Raw genomic sequence first — 19890 nt, forward strand, 5'->3', positions numbered from 1 at the left:
ATTGTCAGTATTTTTAATTTTTTAATTTTTTTAATTTTTGCATCTCAAATGAGTGTCCATTCAGCCTCTATTTCAGTATATTTCATTAAACGTGGCAGTTATTGTTAATTTTTACTGATTGTTTTGTGTTCAGATTTTTTTGTGTGAAGAGTTAGTCACAGGCTGGCTAACTCTCCCCACATGTGACCATCTCTCCACATTTGAACATTTGTTAATTAAAATACTCTTGGGGCACACATTTCTAACTAGTGGGTGTATGTGTGAATGTGTACATGCGTGTTTTTGTCTGTTCATATTTCATTATTCATATGTATTCATATAAATCTTCATGTGTAATATTGATCATATAAAGCTTCATGTGTAATATTGGTCATATTAAGATCACTATATCACTGAGCCAGTGCATATTTCAGATAGTTATCTGATGTTATTATGATGTAGATGTAATGCAAACACTAGTAATTATGCCCATTTTTTCTATTTTGTTATTGAGAGTTAAAAAGACTGACATCATTTAATGTGACACAAGTCTCCCCACTGTAGTGGCCAATTAACCTCCCACCCTGCCCAACTCTCATGATAATGGTATGTCTAAAATATTGTTTAATATTTTTACATACTTATATGAGCAACACTTATTCCAAATCATGAAAAAACGTGCGTTGTTTATATCCTCAAATTTTCAGTTTAATACAACCAATCACGTCAACACTAGTGAAAGAAATATAAAAATGACAGATTTTGTGGCCAAGTCTCCCCACCCTCCCCGACACTTTTTGTGAGTAAAAAATAAATACTCGAGCTGAAATCGAAACCAAGACGTAAATACAGTAACTGAAGTGCGATAACCATTACACCAGCGTGGCGCGGCTATAAAATGTGTTTTCAAAGTACTTATTCTTAAGTAATTTGTAATGTTAACCATTCTCGAGTGAAAAAGTTAGCAAACATAAAAATCCGTACCAAAGTTTCAAATTTGATGCCTAAGCAGCCCTTTTTTCTGGATGTAAACGGGTTAAAAAATGCATACACGACTGAAAATCCTATACGTATAATTTCAGATCTGTAGATAAAAAAAAATCGTAGAGAACTATCCTCACAAACACACATTCTAACTTTTACAGATATATAAAAAAAAAATTATGTATATACATTCATAATTATTTTCCACAGTCAGATAAGGACACAGCTCACAAGAGGCATGGAACCAACAAACAGGAAGGCCGTTTGGACGTTTCCAATTATATACATCCGAAGTCAGGATTCGAAAGAAGAGCCTCTTGAATGTGAGGCAAGCACTCTACCAACTGGGGAAACGTGCTGCACACAAGAAATTCTTCTGAACTATCACAGATCAAGTAAACAGCAATGAGTTCTGACAGTGGAACGAACCTACTTTCGTCTCGAACAAGGAATGTGATCATCGCGATCAGCTATGCCCCAATGGAAGCATGATACGCGACGTCTGGATTGTAAATGATTTATTCAAGCCATTATATATATATATATATATATATATATATATATATATATATGTATGTATATATATGTATATGTATATATATGCATATGTACATGTATATATATGTATATATATATGTATATGCATACATATATATATAATTATATATATATATATATATATATATACATATATATAATATATATACATATAGTTACACATATATATACATATATATACATATATATACAATATATATATACATATATATGCATATATATACATATATATGTATATATATGTATATATATATGTATATATATATGTATACACATATATATATACTTATATATACATATATATATACATACATATATGCATATATATGTGTATATATGTTTATATATGTATATATATGTATATATACATATATATATACATATATATGCATAAATACATATATATATATATATACTTATATATATATATATATATATATATATATATATATATATATAATCAATTCCGCCATGATGCGACAGACGATTTAGTGCTACGCTTTTATCGTTCATCTATTTAAGTGGTTTGGTTATAATTTTTTAAAAAACGATATTAAGGTTTATGTCTCCGCCAGGGGTTTTCTTAGAAAGTCGCCCATTTTTTTTTTTTGGACGTATTTGGTTTATTATTTATTAATTACTTTATATAATATATATATATATATATATATATATATATATATATTTTTTTTTAAGCAATAACATAAAAATATAACACGGAAATTACATAATTGTCGATGCAATAATTTATTTCAATCTTATGGTATTTTCAAGCATCTAAACCAGACAATTACATTTTTGATACTGAAAGAAGGAAAGAAAAATGTAATCTCCGTGTTATATTTTTATGTTATTGCTCTGTTTACCACATTGAGCTCTCATACCCGGATTTCCTCTGGAATTATTCCATTATAACACTATATATATATATATATATATATATATATATATATATATATATATATATAAAAGTGAAAGTGTCTGTTGTGTACATTTCCGTACGCAAGAATTCTCTCAATTTTAAGTCTACAGGCTCGAAATTTGATATACCGCGTACTGAGATTTGGGAAAATCTTTGTGGTTGGTTTTCAGCAAGAAATTTCACTGTTAAAGGGTCAAAGTTCAACGATTTCACCTTTGTGAACTCTACCAAACTCCTCCGACAATTCTGGGTCAAAACACTTGAAATTTTAGATATAGTTCCCTTGGACATGGATCTAACTTACTAATTCAGTTGGTAGCCCAAAATAAATGTTAAAGGGTTATAATAGGGGTCAATATTAAAAACAACTGACCGCTTTTTTTGCTCGATATACATCTCGAAACACTCGGGCAACGCCGGGCTGAAATACTAGTATATATATATATATATATATATATATATATATATATATATATATATATATATATACTTGTTTATTGTTATATAAACATGCTCACATCCCGCTGCTACAAATAACCACTTGTTTCAATCGAACAACAGATATCATCAGGTAGCGACTTGACTATTCAAAAGTTCAATGAATAATCTGATTATTCATTGAACTTTTGAATAGTCAAGTCGCTGCCTTATGATATCTGTTGTTTGATTGAAACAAGTGGCTCTTTGTAGCAGCAGGATGTGAGCATGTTTATATACGAATAAACAAGTATTATCAGCTCTTTTTATTGAGCACTATCTAACAACCTCGTTGAATTCATTAGTCCATTACTTTTGAATATAAAAAAACCCCGAGTATATATATATATATATATATATATATATATATATATATATATATATATATATATATATATATTGAAGAGACCCTATCCATATCAGAGCACCTAGTTGATTTTAATATCGAGTTTTTGGTCTGTGTAGTGATATTTTTTTTCAATTCACTTTTACTGATAGGTTGTGTAAAGTTTCCTCCTTTCGATTATCAGTTGTCGATACGTATCGAAGAAATCCCAGTACAAAACCTATCGAACAACACTGCTAGTTACATAAAATACGTCGTTTAAAATTTCACAAAAATCGGCAAAGACGTTTCGAGGTTCATAGAAAACGAACTCTCACACGTACCAAGTTCTTTTATACAATAGCATTGATAAAGACTTGATATTTTTCGTTAAGTATATTGGAAATTTTTGTGTACCAACATGTGGTAAAAAGTTGACAAGAAAAATGTTCGCATTGCAATTCGTAGCTCCAACCAGTTAAATTATCCTTTAACCGTAGTCACGTGTCTCTGTCATGCCAGAAGAGAGGGTTAATTTCGAATGAACACAATTAACACTGACAATGAGAGGTGTTTAATAAATACATCTATACGTGGCTTTCACCATCAACTTGAACTCAATCAAACCGCATTTATCTTCATCCAATTCCCGTACTGAGTCTGGACAAGAACGCTTAAAAGCGAATATTATGACGCGGAGACTATATAGAAAGAAAACGTGTCTTTCCGATATAACATTTTATTTTGAATACAAGTGAACGATTAGGGAAGCCATTAGATCCAGAAGGTAAGCGTTTCACGTTCCGTTTGGTTAGTGAAAAGCGATCGCTCCTTTTACTCTCATTTCTATGGAGTCAAGATTTTACACAGAATCGGAGAAGCATTACTGAATGGTACGATGGCACACATCTAATCTGACGGTGTATTATCGCCATTAAGTGTTTTCAGCAACTTTCCATCTCTTGTCAGTACGGTATTCGTTTTTTATTGAGTTAGAAATGCCTTTTCACCAAGGTCTTTTACTTTAAATTTGACTTTTCTATTTTCCAATATTTCGAATTTCTATTACGTCTACTTACTTTAACGTTCAATGTAACAATAAGCTAAAAGACTATATGCTTCCCCGACTGATGCCTTGAATTTTGCAAGAAAAATAAAAATTAGCCCCAAAAGGGGGGTTTCACCTCTAAAGCACACTGGGGCTTAAGCCCAAGAATTTTCTCAGCGTCAAATATTATGTTTTCAGATGTATGACTTTGTGATCTTACTTTTAGTTTATTTTCAGCAAAATCTAATGATTCTATTCTCCCGAAAAGTGCTAATTTTTGGTCATTGTGACCCCCTTGTGACGAAACCAGAATTTTTAATAAAAAATTCGAGAATATTACATTTCCTTCCTTGGGTAGTTTTAACTTCATACAAAATCATAGAAAAATGTAATGAAGGGTTATTGAGAAATTGGAACTAACTGTGAAAAAAATTGAAAAGGTTAGCGATTGTTACAGGAAAGGTATTTGTGTACTAGCAAAAAGAAAATACCTTGTTGTTGTTGCTGTTGTTGTTGTTGTTGTTGTTGTTTGTCCATTTTTAAAGGCTTTCCCTTAGATCATGTGATCTTTGATCACATGATCCTTCTGCATATAAGGGGGAGGATACTCTCCTGTATACTCTCCTGTTATCTTTGAATCTAAAGTTGTTTGGCCGCCCTTTTTTGACTTCCTCTCCCATGTTTTCTTATTGATTCATTATTACTGAACCTCAAGGGTTTTCTTAACTTTTTATTGTGTTAATTGGAATTCCTAGTTATATAATAATAATAATAATAATAATAATAATAATAATAATAATAATAATAATAATAATAATAATAATAAAAGGAGACCCATTCTTGTAGAAAAGTGCCAAGTTTAGGCTAAAAATGTAAATGTTTTTTGCCAATTGTTCGAAATTTGTCTGCTAAAGGCTTGCGCTTAAAAACGATACCGATCTCTTGAAAAGCTGTCGCCTCTGACTAAAGTTTTGCGAGACATACATACATACATACATACTTACATATATGTCGCGGAAGGGGCAATTCTGTCACAAACTAAGGTAACTGCGCCTGTTCTTCCTTAGCTAGAAAAGTCGTTTAATCGCTTTTGGATTCTAATTATTGTTTCGACACATTTCGAAAGAATCCCACTAATATGGAAGAGAATGAAAAGGGTTTACGCAAGAGAATTTCTGTTGTATGGACTAACATTCAGACATTCCTAGAGATTGCTCGTCGGGTTGAGACCTATGCCAAATTATTTACAGGCCTTAGACAATCTGTCTATGAGTTCATAACGGAGGTGGACATATGTGTCCAAAAGATCCAAGTCATGTCCAAGGAGGGTGATGAGCAACCGGTCCAGGAATAAAAGCTATTGAAACACCTCAAGTCCAGGAAGAAATAGTGCATCTTGAGGACAACGCTGGATCCCTGAGCTCTCCTTTTTCCATGGAGGTGGGAAGAAACATGTCTTCCTTTGTAGTAAAGCCTCCAAAGGTCCAAATTATAGGACCTACTTTTGATGGATTGAACATTCGGTCCAACTCGATTTATGATTTTTTGTCGAGATTCGAGAATTGTGTGGCAGGAATCGTTACCGACGCCGAGATGCTGAATTTCCTCAAGTGTTCGCTCTCCAGACAACCTTTGCTACTAATTAACCAGTTGGCTATATGCAACAAGAACTATGAAATGGCTCTCTATGTTCTAAAAACCGAAGAGATCTCTCCTTCCATGTCAACTCGGCCTGTCACTCTTAGAGTGGAAGATGTTCTATCCTTCCACCAGTTCTTGTGTAACATTTAGTAAGAACAACAAACAGATTACTATTAATTGTGTATTTAACACTGGTAGTTGTAGAACATATCTTTCCAGTGAAAAGTTGAAAACACTTGGACATTCGGCAACGGTTGGACGAGATTGTGAAATTAATCTGGTCACAATCCTGAAAGAATGCAGCAGGAAGTTCAGGAAGGTTGTGTTGGAGGGCAACCTTTGGTCTCATTGCCCAATCTCTCTCCCGGTGTAAGTGCATGAAAAGATTGATGTGTCAGTGCGCATTGAGAACTTATATGGTATTTTGGATGAATTCGAACGCATTGAATGTTGGCCGCTTCAACAGGGGTACTGGTTTCACCCCGATTCATAGAATCTTGTGCCTGGATTTTATTCAACGTTGCGACTCCCTTACAAACGGTGCCTTGTTTACGGGGAACGGCATTCTTGACCCCTAGCAGGACTCGTCCCTTTTGGCTAAGTAAAGCAAGGTTTCCCCTTAGGGTACACCTCAAGTGGGATCCCGGAGGGACTTGCCTTCAGCAGTGTACTTGCCTTGACCGTCTAAGTCACACCATCTCTGCTGTGTTTTATATTGGAGTCCCAAAATACTTATGAGGACCCACTCAGTGATTTCTTTCCAGACAGTGTGGTACAGAGGGGATCAGAGAAAATGATCGACATGGAATCATTGCGTATAAGAGAATCAGACCTCTTGAATTATGACGCACAGAACATCGATCAATTTAGACGATCAATCCAGTTTAGGGATAATAAATACTATATTCAATTGCCCTGGGAGGATGACAAGCTATCATGTTATCCCTCAAACGATCACGTAGCCTTACATATCTAATAACATGTTGCACGCAGGTTAGAGAAGAAACAATTGTACCAGGACTATCTAAAGGTTTTCCAGGAGCAGGAACGTGATGGCATAATTGAGGTCTTTGTGACACCCGAACGATTCGATGAGTATATTTCGATTCCACACAGACCTGTGCTGAAGTAAGACCTCACTTTTCCCACTAAGATTAGGCCTGTGTTTAACTGCAGCCTGAAGGTTGGCGATTCCCAATCCCTTAATGAAGAGACCTATAAAGGGATAAAACTTGCCAGAGATCTATTGGACCTTCTCCTCAAATTCCGTACTAATTATCGTGTTGTATTGGCGGATATCAGAAAGGCTTTCTTGATGATCCGCCTGCAATTAGGTTCCGACAAAAAAACGTTTTGTTTTTTTTCCCCGAAGGACGGCAGTCGCCTGCGATGCTTCAGGTATAATACAATTATTTTAGGGTTTGCCTCCAGACCTTTTATTCTGAACTATATCCTCCGGCACCATGCGGTCCGTTTCTCTCTGGATGACTGTAGATATTTAATGGAAAATAACTTCTATGTGGACAATTTAGTTATCACAAGGAATTATCTGAGAGACTTGTGCAATTTATATGAACTGACCAGAGAACGATTGCTCCAGGGAGGTTTTCAACTCCAGTCTTGTAGTTCTAACCATGAATCCATCCGGGAGAAAATGGGAGAGCATAGCACGCTGAGTAACCATAGCAGTGATTGGGAAAAGGTGCTAGGCTATTGATACCGCCTCCTCTCAGACACACTTTGTGTGACCCTGGTTGATTGTGACCCTTCTGCATCGACGAAGAGACAGATTCTTGGGGAGGTTGCAAGAGTATACGACCCCTTGTCTCTGTGTCTTCCAGTTTCGATACGAGGACGCATTTTATTGAGCCAGCTTTGGAAGAGCGGGTATAGATGGGATGCACTGGTTTCCCTGATTACTTATCCCTTTAGAGATGTCTGTTCTCTAACCTTTCCGACCTGGGAACGGTTTATTTCCCACGAATAGCATTTGGGGAGGGAGAAACAGGCGTACTTTTCTTATTCTGCAATGGCTCTCCTGAAGCGGATGGTTTCGCAGCTTATGCCGTGCTGAATTGTACAGGCTCTTTTTTCTTTGCGAAGGCTAAGGTGGCTCCCTTGAAAAAAAACCCTCTCCACAATGGAGTTATGGACGTTTTCTTGGTGCTTACGTGCTTGCACGTTATTTTGAGGAACTTGCCAGGATTCTCTCCAATTGAGGTTTATGTGCCGACGTATTCACAGGTGGTCCTTTCCTGGATCTTATCTGGGACCATTATAAGCAAAAATATGTTCGCCCGCAATAGGCTCAAGGATATCCAGCGGATGAGTGCGAGTTAAGATCCAAACTTGGGTTCCCTCCCTCCTTCGGTTACATCCCAGCATCGAAGAACCCTGCTGACTTGATTAAAAGATTCAAGGACCGCCTTGGGTTCTGGTGCCAATGTCCGGCTTGGTAGGGTAGCGGAACCACGCCATGGGCCACCCAGAAGCTTCCATGCCTTAGTTTGCCCTGCAAGAGAATAGCTCGCGCTTCCTGGAATACTACCACCCTAAATGGGGAGGAGTCCCCGACTGTGCTCCCCTGGAGAAATTTTCATCATTTGCAAGGTTCCTTAGATTGGGAATGGAAAATATATTTACATAACTTACTATTTCTTCAAACTACCGAGATAGCATTTAAACTGGGATTCCCAATACTACATCTCTCTCTGTCTATATATATATATATATGTATATATATATATATATACACATATATATATATAAATATATATATATATATATGTGTGTGTGTGTGTGTGTGTGTGTGTGTGTGTACGCAAATACCAGATGGGTTACCATTTAAGAATTATAGGCGCAGTATGTGCTTCCTATTAATCTCGGTATTGTTTCCTGTCGTCCTGAACCTCCACATGTCACTGGTATTTAACAATGTCCACTCAGAAGAGATATGACTCCAGATTGCGTATTTCTTGCCATACAAATTTCACGCGCAGGCACCATTATAGTGGGTATTCATAGTCTGTCAAAACTGAAAGAAGCTACCATATTTATATTGAATATAAAAGAAAGAAAATTACAACTGTAAGTTGAACTTTACATTCAAAAGTTATTGTTCGACTAAATACTAAAAAAAAACAATTAACAAAGTCCTTATTCCTCGAAGTTTAAAAGAATGCTATTCTTATTCTTCTTCTCATCAGAAGACATAAAGAAATCAGCAAATTATATTTGTAGCAATGTTAGAATTTGTTGTTATGGCATTAAGTGAAACCGCAATTTATTGTAGTTATGAATTACCAAATAAAAAAATGAAAAAATATTGGATATGTAAACAACTAAAAAAAATAAACCGCGTATATATTTCAACTGTGATGAAATTCCTCTCAAGTTGATCCAACATGCAAAATATTTTTTAGATAGAATGTATTCCATAATAAGTCTGGCGTGACGATGCATATAATCCGATTAGAAAGTTTTCAAAACAGCTGAAATAATGTAAATTGTTTTTTATCGGGCAGTGCAGTAGTCCAAAGATATTTTAAGCCCCCCTCTTTGAGTAGAACACTGTCGTAAATAATATCACCCGCTACTTAATTGGCTGAAAAATGCGAAGCTCGTTATTTGTTTGTTTACAAACAGGCGGTTTGAGCACTGTAAAAGTGGTGGTGGATGTCTATTAAAATAGACATTCCAACGAATTATTAGCGGGCGTCGCTTCTGTGGTCTAGTGGGAGAACTGCCGGCTGTCAACACGAGTGTTCTAGGTTCCATCCTTGGCTTTGGAAAGATGCTAGTCAACGAAACAGGACTGTATGTCGATGACTATATATATATATATATATATATATATATATATATATATATATATATATATATATATATGACGTGAAAGCTCGGATTACTGTGACCGTAAATTGTCTAGACAGAAAGAAACAAATATGTTTTATACATATATATATATATATATATATATATATATATATATATATATATATATATATATATATATATAGGGTGTTTCAAAAGTCTTGGGAACATAACGAGTTTTAATAACTCAAAAACTATTAGGAGTTGAAAAATGAAATTGGTACCGTTGGAAAGGTTAAAGTTTCAAGTTTTGTGGGGAATCTTCAAAGTTGCTCAATAGGAGCACCATTCGTCACACGGCAGACATCTAGTCGATAGTCCATTTCCTGCCAACCGCGTTCCAGCATCTTGACGTCAATGGTTCCCACAACTGCCGTTACTCGAGCCTTTAGTTCCTCAATATCTCTTGGAAGGGGCGGCACATAGACTTTTTGCTTGACAAAGCCCCAAAGGAAAAAATCACATGGGGTAAGATCTGGAGACCTAGGAGGCCAAGGCATGAGAACGTCATCACCTCGCCAAGATATCCCAATCCATCTACCAGGTAGCCTTGTGTTAAGAAACTGCCTTACTCTAAGACTCCAGTGGGGTGGTGCACCATCTTGTTGAAACATGAAGTCATCAGATTCTGCTTCTTCCACCTGAGCCATTAACCAGTCTTCCAGCATGTTGAGATAGGATTCACCAGTGATAATTGCCTCTTCAAAGAAGAACGGTCCATATACACCTTTCTTGGAAATTGCACAAAATACATTAACTTTTGCTGAATCTCGCTCGTGCTCAAGAAGTTCATGAGGATTCTCAGTACCCCATATGCGAGTGTTATGCTTGTTAACTTTGCCATTCAGATGGAAGGTCGCCTCATCGCTAAAAACAAGCCGGTCATCAAAGCCGTTATCTTCCAACTTCTCTTGCATTGCAATGCAAAAGTCACGGCGAAGTGGCTTACCAGTGTCCTTCAACTTTTGGACCAACTTGAGCTTGTAAGGTACCATTTGCAGTCGTTTCCTTAAGACACGCCAGACAGTTGCTGGAGCAAGCTGAAGTTCCCTGCTGGCTCTTCTCACTGATTTACGGGGGCTCTGCTGAAAGACTGTCCGAACTTGCTCAACTGCATCTTCTGAAGTTGAAGGGCGACCTGTTCGCTTACTTGGGCACAAACACCCATCTTTCACAAATTTAGCATGCCTTCTGACAATGGATTTCCTTTCAGGGGCTTCTTTTTTAAATTTCCTCCGAAATGCACGCTGAACACATGTCCACGATTCAGTCTTTGCAAATTGGAGGACGCAAAATGCCTTGTCTTGTTTAGAGAACGCCATTACTGCACCTGGGAAGATAAGACGAAAATCATTAGTATGACCAAAACCTTGATAAAGCAAGCTTTAAAATGACACCAGTTTCATTTTTCTACCTGGAATAGTTCATGAGATATACGCATTTGTAATGTTCCCGAGACTTTTGAAACACCCTGTATATATATTTGCTTCATTCTGTGCAGACAATTTTCGGTCACAGTAATCCGAGCTTTCACGTCATATATATATATATATATATATATATATATATATATATATATATATATATGTATATATATATATATATATGTGTGTGTGTGTGTGTGTGTGTGTGTGACCTAGTGGTTTCAAAGATCTTTAATCGCTTATTACACCTTATTTTCCTATGACTTGGAGCAAAAAACAATTATAAAATCACTTTTTCTAAAATAATTATAAATAACTTTTGCTTTGCGTGTTGCAAAAATGCAACAAGTTCTTATTGACCAATCAGAGAGCTTCATATTAAAATTAATTTTATAAAATTCTTCCGGTTTCAAAATCAAACAATTTGTTTATAAAAATTCCTAAAACTAAAATGTTGTCAAGAGATATTCGTCAAAAAATCATTGATAAGCACAAAGAATGGGATATCGAATAATATCACATAACCTTTATCTACCACTCAGTAGTATTGAAAACGTTATTAGAAAGTGTAAAACTCCGGTGAAGCTGTTGCAAATCTCCTAAGATGTGTCCACCAAGGAAATTAAATTAACAAAAATTAAGGCGAGTTCGGAGAAAGTACAGAAAAACCTATGTTACTCGTGACGAAATGCAAACCGACCTCAAAGAAGCTGAGATTGACATGAGCAAGGATACACTCCGGAGAGATGTAAATCGTACAGGTTTTGTTTCTAGATCGCCAGAAACAGTTTCATTGTTGAAGCGTTAACATGTCAGATCACGTTTTAATTATGTTAAAACATTAAGGGAGTAACCACATTAATTTTGGAAATAGGAAATGTTGTCAGACGAAACGAAAATCGAAATCTTTGGAAGAACTACAGCAACACATCTATGACGGAATAATGGCACCGGTTACAACAAAAAATACCATTTAAATAGTGAAGTTTGACGATTGGACGTGTATTATATGTGGGTGGTATACATCCAACGGTACTAGTGAATAAGAACTCATCACTGGTAGAATGAATGGGCGTATGTAAAGTGATATTCTGGGGAACAACATCCGAAAATCTGCTGATTTGTTGGGTCATAATAACAACTTCCTTTTTCTGGACTGCAATGATTCCAAAGATACTGCCAAGCTAACCAATGAATGGCTTTCAAATAATGAAATTGACGTTCTTATTTGGCCCAGTTAGTTTCCATACCTCAACCTAGTTGGGAATTTGTGAGAAATATTGAACATCAATGTTCACAAGAGAGAATTCGCAAAATATTTAACAACTACAAGAGTTCTGCAAGGAAACATGGCGCAAAATACCAGCAAATCTTTGTATAAACCAAAATAAAACGTGTGTGGAACACGTTACGGCTTGCAATGAGCCACAAAGAAAACAGAACGGAATAGAGTTTAAACAATATATTACTGGAACAACAACGTAAAAAAGTGTACAACTGAAAAGAGTAGTAAACGTCACGGAGCAGGCGGGGGTCGCTCTGGTGTTTAATCCACACCTAGAATCGAAATGTCTATCGTTTATATAATGGATAGAACATTTGGAGGGTGATTTTCCCACAACAGAACTATAGAAAGCGATTTACAGCTGTTGAGCGCAACAAAGCTATGCAACCAAATATTAAATCAATGTATCCAATAATTTTGCGTTTTTAATTCATATTTTCCATTAAATATAAACTTTCTAAACTTTAGTCTTGTGATTACTACACAAAATATAAGCAAGAATAGTAATTAGAAGTATTTTACGTAAAGGCTAGAATCCTAATTAGAGTTATGAAGAGAAATGTAATGTACACAAAAGTCTGTGCAAAAAAAGTGTATAAAAATAAATATAGTATTACCGATTACCTAAAAACACCAACGAGTATTTCTTTTATAGTATAGTGTTGGAGATCTCTTTTAACTAAGTTACAGGCGACCTTATAAAACGTATGTGGTTTTCTGACCTATCATTTCTTCATATTTTTCTCACCTCTTACATTGTACGCGGCCTAACAAAGCTCCTCTAACAGATATATATATATATATATAAATATATATATATATATATATATATATATATATTAATTTGTAGTATTCCGAATTATACTGGGTTAATATAATTCAGTAATTGTTCATATACCATTAAATTTAAGCCAAAAAAGAGAGATGACTTAAACTGTAAGCTATTTGATAAATGAGCATTCATATATTGTTTTAACAAAAACCAAGACTTCAAGAAATTGGTTAATAGCAACAAAAAGCGTATTTCATTTTTATTTACAATTTTTTTAAGACCATTCTGACAAATACATATCGTTTGAATTTGTCCAAATTGTTTTGAAACAATAGTAACTAACAATGAAATACACTTTTTATTGCTATCAACCCATGTCTTGAAGTCTTGTTTTTGTTAAAACAGTATATATATATATATATATATATATATATATAGCACCGTGTGTGTTTGTGTGTATGTGTGTGTTGGGGTGGAGAGTGCTCCCGTAAGCCGTGGTGAAGGCAACCTTTCTATGCGAAGCAAATCTCTGTTTAAAAAAAAAACATCAAGCGGGGAACCAGTACCAGCATTAAGCTGTTCTGCAGTTGAACTTGTTACTGGCTATCTTGGTCTTGCTTGTTGCTTGATCTCAACGTTTTGAACCGAGAGAGAGAGAGAGAGAGAGAGAGAGAGAGAGAGAGAGAGAGACCTAGCTGTCGTACAAAGCTTAGTATGTATAGAGACTCCCTCAGGCATTTGTCTATTAAAATGGTCCTGTGGCGATGTAAGTAATTTTTGGGCTCATGGACTTTAAGCGTGTAAGGGAGTGGCACTCGTCTGACAAGACGTTGCAATCATATATATATATATATATATATATATATATATATATATATATATATGATTGTACATATGCCTACTTTATTTAACCACATAAATTAATATATGAAAGTATAGATTTATACGTAAACATTATTTACTACAACAGTGCTCAATACTATGTAGAATTAGGTAGTAAGTGATATATATATGGCGATTAAGCTACACAGAATATTCTCTGTAGCTTAATCGCCATATATATTTTATAACTTACTATACACACACACACACACACACATATATATATATATATATATATATATATATATATATATATATATATATATAATTTAAATTTAAAAATTGCGTAACTAAATAAATGAACAGTCCTTAATCCGCGGAGTTTCCAAGAAATACTTTCCTTCTCATCAGAGGGTAGGATTTAGCAAAATTCAGGATTGGATTTTAGCTTGCAAAAGTATTAAATGAAACGACAAGTAAGTAATAGATCTTACTTGATAACAAAAAGTGAAGCAGAGGTAATAGGGCGAAGACAAAAGTGATTTCACTTTTTTTTTTTCATTTTTCTTAAACTTTTTCTTCTAGGGGATGGGACATCCAACCAGATGTCTGACATTTACCCCTATTTTAGTGAGTCCAACCAAGAGATCTTTTCAGGATTCTAGCCGTCCCTTTCAGTGCAATCGTTTGTATTTCACTTGCACTTGGTTCGCCGGGTATGCTTGCTATGTACTTTTTAAAGTTCTTTTTCATAAGCCCAGTTGCTCCTATGATGACTGGTATAATTGAAACGTCTTTTAATTTCCAATTTCGTTTCATATCATACATAAGTCCTTGATACTTTGTAATCTTTTCCCTCTCAACTCTGTTAAGCCCTGTATCATTGGGTACACTGACCTCTATTACGGTCGCTTTTTTGTTTGCTCTGTCCCAAATCACTATATCTGGTTTAACAGCTGCATTTTCAAGATATGTAGCAGTAGGGATTATGTAGTCATAGTGGATAGTGTAGTTGTCATTCCCAACTGTTCGTTCGGGTATATGTTCCCAGGAGTTTTTACTACACTGAATGTTGAGTTTCTTACATATCTTCCAGTGAAGGTATTTGCAAACTCCGTTATGGCGATCTGTATAATAACCGTCTCCAAGTAGGACTTTGCAACCAGAAATCAGGTGGCCCACACTCTCAACCTCAGTGCTACAGAACCTGCATTTATTATTGTTGCTATGACCACACATCTTTTTGAAGGCGTTTGTCATGAGGCCCTGGTCTTGTGCAGCCAATATCAACCTCTCTTGGTCGTAATGGAGGGATCCTCTTTTGAGCCAGTACAGGGAACCATCCCTATCAATATATTCTTGGGATAGTTCAGTCGGTAGGTATTTTGCCCGTTTATGGTTGGTCCATTCTTCTGTTTTAACACTATGGAACTGGCTAGTGTATTTTTTCCGACTTTTCTGGGCTATGTCAGTGGCAGGCTTGTTTGGGTTCTCAGTATCATTTGTAAGGCAATCTTTTCCAAAATGAGTGGCAAGTTGTGTTATAGATGTTGTGCTACTTGCTCGATTCTGATAATGGTCTTTAATTTTCATAAGCTTAGGGTTACAGGAACTTATTATGTACTGACCTATGCTGACGATTGTGGCTCTGTGTTGATGATTGACTTCCGAGAGCCCCATACCTCCTTCTCGCCTGGGTAGGTACAAACGAGACATGCACTGATTTCGATAAATAACTCGGTACAAAGTTAGCATTTTCCTTGTCTTTGTGTCAAGCCAATTTATGTCTTTCTGAGGCCAGTCAATAATGCCAAAACTATATGTTAGTACTGGCATAGCAAGTTGGTTAATTGCCGTAATTTTGTTCTTGTTTGTGATTTCAGTTTTGCAGATTTTTCTTAGCCGGCGTAAATATTCTTGGCTTAGTTTCTCTCTCATCTTTGAATGCTGGATAGACTCATTTTCATCAATGCCGAGGTATTTGTATGTTTCCTGTTCATCCAGTTCTCTGATTACACTATTTTCATCGTGCTGTATATTTTCAGTAGATATATTCTTGCCAGCTTTCAGAGTACACATAGCACACTTATCCAGTCCGAGCTTCATTTTGATGTCATTAGAAAAAGTGTGGACAATTTTCAGTAGATTATCTAAATCCTTATCCGAGCTAGCATAAAGCTTAAGATCATCCATGAAAAATAAATGGTTTATTAACTTGGAGGATTCTCTTTGGCGGCTGTAGCTTAAATTATAAGCACCTTGGTAGTTCTTTAGAAGCTTACTTAGAGGATCAATTGACAGGCAAAATAGTAGAGGAGATAAACTGTCTCCTTGGAAGATACCTTTTTTATTCTTATATTTGGGATGGATATCCTTCCCCCGTTATGGTTTAAGATAATGGATGTTTGCCACTCCTTCATTTGGGCAGCTAAAATTTCTCGTATGGTCGGGTGGATTTTATATAATTCAAGGCATTTTAGTATCCACGAATGGGGTACACTATCAAATGCTTTCTGATAATCTATCCATGCCATATTTAGATTTCTTTTTCTTTTCCTGCAATCTTCCAAAATGGTCTTATTAATGAGCAATTGATCTTTGGTGCCAAGGCAGTTTTTCCTATATCCTGTTTGTTCCTCCTCAAGATAATCACCGGATGAAAGATGGTCATATATGCTGTCAGCTATTAATCCAGTGAACAGCTTGTAAGTCGTGGTTAGGCAGCATATTGGGCGATATTTGCTAGGGTTTTTGGTTTCTGTGCTTTTAACTATTAAGCTTGTATCGCCTTTTAATAGCCATGATGGTGTCGCTTCATAAGCTTTCAACATTCTGGTGAAACATCTGCTATAATGATCATGCAATGCTGTTAGCTGTTTTAACCAGAAGTTAGATATGTTGTCGATGCCAGGTTTCTTGTGATTTGAAGCTCGTGCCAGCTTTGATCTTATCTTATCTGGCGTTATTTCTGGCTCTGGCATTTCTCTTTTATTTTTGTTTGCATTGATAATATCCCCGATCCACTGGGCCTCTTCGTTATGTACTTCCTCTTTTTCAAATAAGGGTCTCCAGTAATCGTCTAATTCCTATTTACATGGGGGATCTTGGATTTTAATTTCCTCTCTTATTAGATTCCTGTAGAAAGTTCTGGGATTGTTTGCAAAGAGCTTATTCTGTGTCTTTGCATGAATCTTTGCCATGCGATGTTTAATTCTTTGGGCAATGGCTGGTATTTTGCCTTCCAGTTCCTTCACTATGCTTCTGATATTTTTACAATTTGTTTTAAATTTCGCACAGATTCTTTTGACGATGTTTCTGAGTCTACCTTCCACTGTGGGATTATTCATGAACTGCTTTAATTGGCTAAGTTCCTTTCTACAGGTGTTTATTTTTTTTATCAGCTTGGCTTTCCATTTTGGTGTTGCTTTGGTTACATTAGGTGTTTTATTTCTATTTTGGTGTTTATTCAGAGGAAGTATTTTGTTGCTAATGTACAGCCCAGCTGCATATGTGATGTTATTTAGCTGCCTGAGGTCTATTTCTTCTGGAACAAGCCTTATAAGAGCAATATTGACTTTGATGATCAATGACTTAAAGAATCTTGAGGCTTGTATTTTAGATAATCTAGGCCTTTCTTCCATGCTCATATTGTTGACTTTTTCTATTGTGTTACAGAGTTCCTCTTCTATTTCCAATTGCTCATCATCTGGTTCTGGAAGCAAAACACAAGGTGGAGGTTTTCCTGGTGAAGGAGTTATTTCACACGTTGATGGAAATGCAGATGTGTTACCTGCTTTATAGTGAGAGTGAGCTGGTGTAGAGGATTCTGTAGGCATTTGAGTTCCTGATATAGAGTGATGCACTTCTGTTGGACTTTGTGCTGTAAGGGTTATCTGTTGGGTAGCTACCGACAGCTGTTGCACTGATCTAAGGTGGTGGTGTTGCAGGCTCACATTTGCGGTCTCATAAAATTTGGTGAGATACAGAATAGGTTTCTCTAGTGGGTTAGCCTGTGTGCTTATTAGGACTGTTATTTCATCTCTCATGTATTTTAGTTCTTTCTCTCATGTATTTTTAGTTATTTAACGTGAATGGGTAGTCAAGTGAATGGTAAAGTGTCCAATGACGGTAAAATTAAAAACTTCAGAATCCAAGAAAGTTGGTTATATTTCTATTCGCACAAGTAAAATCCAAGGGAATCGCGTAATTAGAAGATGGTTCTAAGTAATCCAAAAGGCAGAAATCTGTGAAATAATTCAAAAATAGGTACAAGGAAAGGGGAATGAATTCCAATAATATTATTAAAAGAAAGATAAAATGTGCGTAAAGAAAAAATGGAAGAAATTTAAAACTCGACTGTCGAGGCAAGCCAGATTCAACGCATTGTTACACAATAAGAAAAATGCTATATATATGTATATATATATATATATATATATATATATATATATCTATATATATATATATATATATATATAAATACTCGGGTTTTTTTTATATTCAAAAGTAATGGACTAATGAATTCAAAGAGGTTGTTAGATAGTGCTCAATAAAAAGAGCTGATAATACTTGTTTATTGTTATATAAACATGCTCACATCCCGCTGCTACAAATAGCCACTTGTTTCAATCAAACAACAGATATCATTTATTCATTGAACTTTTGAATAGTCAAGTCGCTGCCTGATGATATCTGTTGTTTGATTGAAACAAGTGGCTATTTGTAGCAGCGGGATGTGAGCATGTTTATATAACAATAAACAAGTATATATATATATATATATATATATATATATAATTTAAATTAAAAAAATGCTATATATAATTTAAATTTAAAAAAATGCGTAACTAAAAGAAAACACAATTGAATCTTCTCTTCTGATTTTCTGCTTTTGTTATCATGACAACATTCGTTTGTTTTTCTTTTAAACTTGATGATGTGTAAGGACAGAATAAATTAAAATCATTGACATAATTACATGAATGATTCTGCGCTACGAAAATAATGCGACAAGAATTGAACATTTTAAAATGCTTAAAACAATATACGGTGGGATCAACAACATCTTGAAATTCGGAATGTAGATGTTGTATCATTTATTTGGATATGTTCTGCAGTTACAATGAGCTTCAGAAATTTAACGATTGATTAAAATAAAAGGTGAAATATAATTGAATAAGCATATTCTATGATAAACACACAGACACACACCCCTCCATATATATACATATATAAATATATATATATATATATATATATATATATATATATATATACATACATATATATATACATTAAATAAGATACGTATTATATACGTATGAAGCTAGATCCAACGCATTGTTAAAAAAATAAACAGATGTTTATTTTGTTAAAAATGTATGTTAAAGTCCAAAAATATATTGCGACGGAAACCGTCATCTTCAGAATGTCGTTATTTTTTTGTTTTGTTTTTTTTTTTGCCACGTTGTGCTGGAGCAAAGAATTAGCCGTTTGCTGTTTCTATGGTAGTTTTATAAAATAAAAAGGAACAAACCGTATTATGTGTTCATCAAGGTTTCGTCTTTATTTAATCCAGAGGAAGTCATGAAATAAAGACGAAACCTTGATGCACACATACTACGGGTTGTTCCTTTTTATTTTATATGTATATATATATATATATATATATATATATATATATATATATATATATATATATATATATACACAGTACCATGCAAAAAATAATTATGGCGGTGGTGACTTCCTTTAGTCTTGACAGGCACTCGATACCCACT

At 35.0% G+C, this 19890-nt stretch overlaps 1 protein-coding gene across 1 annotated transcript in view; it reads right to left on the minus strand.

The window, feature by feature from the left end:
• Positions 1-7177: 7177 nt before the first annotated feature.
• The window catches only part of LOC145283998 (uncharacterized), a 55828-nt gene continuing 43115 nt past the window's right edge, over positions 7178-19890 (minus strand). The window contains exons 2-3 of the mRNA XM_080133091.1: positions 10560-11137; positions 7178-7258 (exon numbers count right to left, since the gene is read on the minus strand). Coding sequence (XP_079989217.1) covers positions 7178-7258; positions 10560-11129 — 651 coding nt within the window. The 5' untranslated portion in view covers positions 11130-11137. The remainder of the gene's footprint in view (positions 7259-10559; positions 11138-19890) is intronic.

The sequence above is a fragment of the Euprymna scolopes genome, chromosome 8, assembly GCF_053919585.1.
Source record: "Euprymna scolopes isolate OS-2025 chromosome 8, ASM5391958v1, whole genome shotgun sequence".
In the NCBI taxonomy this organism is placed as follows: domain Eukaryota; kingdom Metazoa; phylum Mollusca; class Cephalopoda; order Sepiida; family Sepiolidae; genus Euprymna; species Euprymna scolopes.